Below are 6,057 nucleotides of genomic sequence, written 5' to 3'. Positions count from 1 at the left end.
GCCGCCCCCACCCGCCGCGCCGCGGCCGCCGCTTGTTTGCACTCGGCTTATCCGGAGCGGAAATTCCTTTCCGTTTTTGTGAATGACAAACTCATTAACAATTCATCAACACAACCTGTTCCAGCCGGCCCGTCGCCGCGGCAACAGCCCCTTCCGCGCGCCCCCATTGGCTGCGCCGCAGAATGTCTCCATTGAGCGCGGCGCGGCCGTGCCCATTGAGAGCCGCCGGGTGAGAGGAGAGCGCTCCGGGCAGCGCCGGCACTGGGGCGGGAGGGAGGGAGCGGCCCCGCGCTGCGCCGAGCCGGGCAGCCTTGCTCGGAGGCACGCTAATTGGATTTCATTCACTCGGGGCGGAGGAAAAGCCCAAGGGCTCGGGCTGCAGCAGCGATTAGGCAGGTTCATTCAGGGATTCATTGACAAAAAAAAAAAGAGAAGAGCGGGCAGCAGGCAGCGCGCACGCACACGGAGCCGCACACAGACACACACACAGACACACACAGACACACACACACACACACAGCCGCTGCTCCCTCCCGTGGCTCCGCCGCCCGGCGCGGGGGAGGCGCGGGGGGGCTGCGTGATTCACTTCCCCGGGGCGGGGGGAGATAAGTTGTGCGGAGTTGCGGGGCCGCAGCCCGGCCGCACGCCCCTGTGAGAGCGAGGGGCGCTTCCCGAGCCCGCTCCGCGCCCCCCGTCCTTCCTCATGCTAGATACGTTCAGACCCGTCCCTTTCGCGTCGGAAATGGCGATTAGTAAATCCGTGGCGTGGCTGAACGAACAGCTGGAGATGGGCAACGAGCGGCTGCTGCTGATGGACTGCCGACCTCAGGAGTTGTACGAGTCGTCCCACATCGAGTCGGCCATCAACGTGGCCATCCCCGGCATCATGCTGCGGCGGCTGCAGAAGGGCAACCTGCCCCTGCGCGCCCTGGTCGCCAGCAGCGAGGAGGACCGCGAGCGCTTCGCCCGCCGGTGCGGCACCGACACGGTGGTGCTGTACGACGAGCACAGCCGCGACTGGAACGAGAACACGGGCGGCGAGTCCGTGCTGGGGCTGCTGCTCAAGCGCCTCAAAGACGAGGGCTGCAAGGCGTTCTATCTGGAAGGTGAGCGAGATTCTACGGTTCTAGGAGAAGGGAGCGGGAGGGCCCGGGCGCTGCACGCTGACAGCCCGGGCAGGGGCTTCTCCCTCTTCCCCGCTTTGTTTAAAGGGCCCCCGGGGGCTGGAGGGCTGCGGCGGGGTGAGGGAAGGACGGACGGACGGCGGACTGCCGCCCGCACAGCGCCCCGCAGCGCGGAGCGGCTCCGGGCTGTAATCCTGGGCGCGCTGAGCCCCGCGCCGCAGCGGGAGATTTTGCTAAACCTTCATTTGGGTCAGTCCGTCTGCCGACTGCGTGCCGTTTTTTCCTCTTTTTCCCGAGGCTCGAGGAGGTGGGGGAAACAGATGTCCCTTTGCAGACCGAGCTGTTCCAGGCTTGCCGTGATATATACAAGAGATATATAGAGAGATCAGGTTGCGATTTTTTTCCCCCTCGCTTTCCTCCCTAGGTGGTTTCAGCAAGTTCCAGGCCGAGTTTGCCCTGCACTGCGAAACGAACCTAGACAGCTCGTGTAGCAGCAGCTCCCCTCCTCTGCCCGTCCTGGGATTGGGAGGCCTCCGAATCAGCTCCGATTCCTCATCGGACATCGAGTCTGACATTGACAGAGACCCCAATAGTGCCACCGACTCGGATGGCAGCCCGCTCTCCACCAACCAGCCTTCCTTCCCCGTGGAGATCTTACCCTACCTCTACTTGGGCTGTGCCAAGGACTCCACGAATCTGGACGTTTTAGAAGAGTTTGGCATAAAATACATCTTGAATGTTACCCCCAACCTGCCCAACCTCTTTGAAAACGCCGGCGAGTTCAAGTACAAGCAGATCCCCATCTCCGACCACTGGAGCCAAAACCTGTCTCAGTTCTTCCCCGAGGCCATCTCCTTCATAGGTGAGACCCCGTTCTTTGCCAGCGGCTCCGTGGCGAGCAGCAGAACCCCCATTCCTTTCGCAGCAATCAAACAGATTTCGGGTGAGAAGCGGTAGCTGCGTTTCTCGCAGTCTCTGGGGGATGATGCTCGGCTTTCTGATCTTTAATTTTTTTTTTTTTTTACAGCCGGCTTAAGGGGTGAAGGTTTATTGAGGAGAAGTGTACCATGTGCAGGCTGCAGCTGCATACCTGGCCTGGTGCTGGGAATTCCTCCCTGAGCCGCCAGTGTGGAAGCTGGGGACTGAGCAGTGCGCACGATGGGGTTATTTTTAAATCTCCTCTTAGGGGAGAGGGATAAGGCAAATGAGCCCCGAGCTGGTGCTTGCTTATGCGTCTTTTGTTGGTTTTTTATTTTATTTTATTTTTTTCCTTTCTTGAGGTTACTGGAGAGCAGCATAATGAAAAGAAACGTTCTGGGAAGCTAACTTTAGCTTTTAAATGCAAGTTACTCATAACCGGTATCCCTGGCAAATGTATCGTCAGGGCTTTAATTAAATCCCACGGTAATAATGATCTACCTCTCGGGCGCGGTGCCCCGGCCCTCGGCCGCTATCCGCCGGCTCTGGGAACGCGTTCCCGTGGGCTCGAGGCGTCCGCGTTCGCCTCCCCGTCAGCTAGGGGAGGGCTGAGATCGGGGTGCGGCGGGGTGAGCACCGCATTATCTGTTGGGAAGCTGTGCTGTAATCCGGTTGAATGATACCGGTAATAGTGGAGAATGTAGGTAATCTGAGCCCAGCAGGAAGAAATGTGGGCTGGAAGCCACAAAGAAACTAATCTCCAGGCATTGTAATGCATTTCCTATTACAAAGGAACCCATTTTCAACCAATGTTGACATCCTGTTCCTCCTAATGGGCTGTCCCCTGTGACTTCCCTCATTCTTTTAAAATGCCTGAATACCTCCATTGTTAGCTGCACAACAGTTGGAGAATAATTTAATAGACCTTTGCAGTCTGCTGGTCTGTATAAAAGGCATTCAGTGACATATTGCAGGATTTCCATGCTGGGGCAAGGGGACTAAGAATTTAAAGCAAATCTCCAAGCGAAAGAGTGTCTTTTAAAGCCGACTTTGAAGCAGTGTCATGTGGCGTGCTCCCTTTGTCTCATTCTTAGTTTCCTCAGCTCTTGGGCTCCTGTACATGCACTTGGGGGGGATTCGCCTCTTGTCCTGGTTTTAAGCCGGTGAAGTTAACTCTTGCGTGGTGCTGCCGCTGAGATCAGAACGGCCCTTTCTCTTTACCCGATGCTAATCTTGTTTGTGTCGTGAGGTCGTTTTCCGAGCCCCTGTCTGATGTGTCCTTCTCTGCTTCTCTGTGCACAGATGAAGCGCGGGGGAAGAATTGTGGTGTCCTGGTGCACTGCTTAGCGGGGATCAGCCGCTCGGTCACGGTGACGGTGGCCTACCTCATGCAGAAGCTCAACCTGTCCATGAACGATGCCTACGACATTGTCAAGATGAAGAAGTCCAACATTTCGCCCAACTTCAACTTCATGGGTCAGCTGCTGGACTTCGAGCGGACCCTGGGGCTGAGCAGCCCCTGTGACAACAGAGTGCCCAACCAGCAGCTCTACTTCACCACCCCTGCCAACCAGAACGTCTTCCAGGTGGACTCCCTGCAGTCCACGTGAGCTCCCTCGGCTTCCTTTCTCCTGTCCGTTCCATGGGATCATTCCTCACTGGTTTCTCTTTGGCAGTGAAGAAAGAAAACACAGCTTTCTCTTTTTTCTGGCCTGTGGCACCGCAGAGCAGCAACCGGCGCAGGCTAGAAAGGGTCACGCAGCACGGAACCGGCTATTGCGGCGGGAGGGAAGGCGACGAGCTCTGGGAGGCCATGGAGGCTGGGCGCAGGTGGCCGTGTCCTGCTGGCCGGCCCTGAGGACTGCAGAGGGGCACAGTGGGGCTGGATGGGCCGAGCACGTGTTCCCCGGGACTGGGACTGCCCCGCTTTCCTCTGTGCTTCTGGATCTGTGACATAGGTTCTGTCTTCAGTGAAGACTGGTTATGTTTTGTTTGTCACTTTTTAATTTAGAGGAGCCAAAGAAAGAGATTTCAGCATAGTGTACTTGGAGTATTTGTTTGCCAGGAGCTCAGTAGTGTTCTACTTGATCAATGTAAATATTTAATCTTAAGTCGATTTGCAATTTTTTTTTAAATTCATATGTATTCAAGAAATCAATCCAAGGGACGCCTAAGCTTTTGTTCTCTTCATGAATTCTGCTTTATTTGTTTCATTTTTTTTTTTAATTATTGCAAAGAACATATTTGCAGCATGCTCAATTTTATTGTTCAACCGAAGCAAGCTTTCCACAGGGAGAAATGGCTATGGTGAGAAGTTTGCAAGTCATGTTAGTGAACAAGTACAGTCTCTTCCTTCATATATTTTTCTTGTGGTGATGTTTTTTTTTTTTTCTCACACTCTTGATGTAGTTTCCACATGATATATATATATTTTTTTTAAATTAAATTAATTTTTTTTTGCCTTACCTTTTGTAAATAGGTCATCTGGGAGGAGATTTGTCTTTGAATGCGGAAGATTTTTGATCACTTTTTAGAACTTTCAGATGTACTAAACAGTGCATTACCTCTGTACAAATTCTTCAGGGAGCTTCACCTCAAATGCAATATTTGCGTCTTTTTCTTTTTTTTTTTTTTGTATAAAACTGGAAGTATGTGCGAGCATTTGTATCTGTGTGTACGCACAGTGAACCTGCACATGGTTGCCAATAAGGGAGAGTCTAATTCACGGTGTAAAAGTTTTAAGATGGAATTTATTATAAGAATGTAAAACCTTAAATTATTAATAAATAACTATTTTTGGCTATTGAGAACCGAGCTGGTTTGTTCTCCCTTGTCCCTCTGTGTGGGTGTGGTTAATGGCACATGCACATATGGTTCTGTTTAAAGGTAATTGTTTTCAGCAGCTTTTGTACAGCCCCTGAGACAATAAGGCCCTGCTCTGCCGTTCAGTCCTCTGGTCCCTAAATGAACAGAGTGCATGGGCTGGGTCCTTGCCTCCCTTTGTTGAAGGGAAGGCTTCTGGAGGCATTTAGGTTAATCAAAACATCCCAACACCCCTCTGCTATCCCAGGGACACACCTGGCCCTCTGCTATCCCAGGGACACACCTGGCCCTGAGGCCTAGGGATCGCTTCGTTTAGAGTGAGGAGCTGCTGTTTGCTTTACAGCAGTTTTTTTTTTTCCTTTGTTTATTTGCAAGTGTGGGCAGCTCTGTTGCAGATGACAGGAGATGGGACTGCCATCTCTTCATGTGTGCGGCAGAAATTCATTTCCAGAACCCCATCAATGTTCTGCAGCCGGCCCATGATTATCTGTTTCTTTTAGACCGAGCTGCAGCTTAGCAGGTGAAGGCATGGAGGAAGCATCCCTGTGTACCCGTGGTCACCTCATATCCTCTTTGAACAGCCCTGTCTCTGCAGGAGGGAAAAGAGGGGGTAACTGTGGTTGCAAAACTTCCTGTAGTGACTCACTGACATCCCGGGGAGGAGCAGCCCGAGGCGCCAGGCTACACGTGTGGGACAGGGGAGATGCAAGGCCCTCAGGCTGGGCCACAGCTGAAAGTTCTGCTCGGTTCTGGGCAGCCAGAGCACATCCCATGTAATTTTAGCAACTGCAAGTGTGTGAAATGAAAGGCATCAAAACATGGGAAAAAAGTGAGTCAGTGTCTCATGCAGTAGTGGCCTAGATTGAGTGCATAAACTGTGAAAGTAGAAGTGGGTTGCAGTTAAACTTGGCTTGTGCTAATCCAGTTTTGAACGGTTTCCGCTCTTGGCATTCCCTGTGCTGCTCTGTTCAAAGTGGAGATTTGCAAGCAGCTCTAGCAATTTCCTGTCCAGCTGCAGCTCAAGTGACTCTGTTTTTTTTTTTTTTTTTTTTTAATATGGTCTGCGGATAATTTTAGCCAGTTTCCTCTTTGTGGATTATTAATCTGCTTTCCTTGTAGAAACCTACATAGCTGCGTCCCTACTGTTCTGCTGAAGTCAACAGATGGCCTCGCCGCCACTTCCTCTCGCTTC

General features: G+C 52.5%; 1 protein-coding gene across 1 annotated transcript; it reads left to right on the top strand.

Moving 5' to 3' along the window:
• On the top strand, positions 206-4,852 carry DUSP6 (dual specificity phosphatase 6). The gene is made up of 3 exons (XM_021409785.1): positions 206-1,106; positions 1,549-1,986; positions 3,345-4,852. The coding sequence occupies exons 1-3, from the start codon at positions 704-706 to the stop codon at positions 3,650-3,652; spliced, it is 1,149 nt and encodes a 382-aa protein (XP_021265460.1). The 5' UTR covers positions 206-703; the 3' UTR covers positions 3,653-4,852.

Source organism: Numida meleagris, chromosome 1, assembly GCF_002078875.1.
Source record: "Numida meleagris isolate 19003 breed g44 Domestic line chromosome 1, NumMel1.0, whole genome shotgun sequence".
Taxonomy (NCBI): domain Eukaryota; kingdom Metazoa; phylum Chordata; class Aves; order Galliformes; family Numididae; genus Numida; species Numida meleagris.
The sequence above is the reverse complement of the archived record's forward strand: the minus strand, read 5'-3'. Positions and strand labels throughout refer to the sequence as shown.

Coding starts and splice junctions, on each gene's coding strand:
- DUSP6 (XM_021409785.1), top strand. CDS start 704: ATGCTAGATACGTTCAGACCCGTCCCTTTCGCGTCGGAAATGGCGATT. Junction 1,107..1,548: donor CAAGGCGTTCTATCTGGAAG/GTGAGCGAGATT, acceptor TTTCCTCCCTAG/GTGGTTTCAGCAAGTTCCAG. Junction 1,987..3,344: donor CGAGGCCATCTCCTTCATAG/GTGAGACCCCGT, acceptor CTCTGTGCACAG/ATGAAGCGCGGGGGAAGAAT.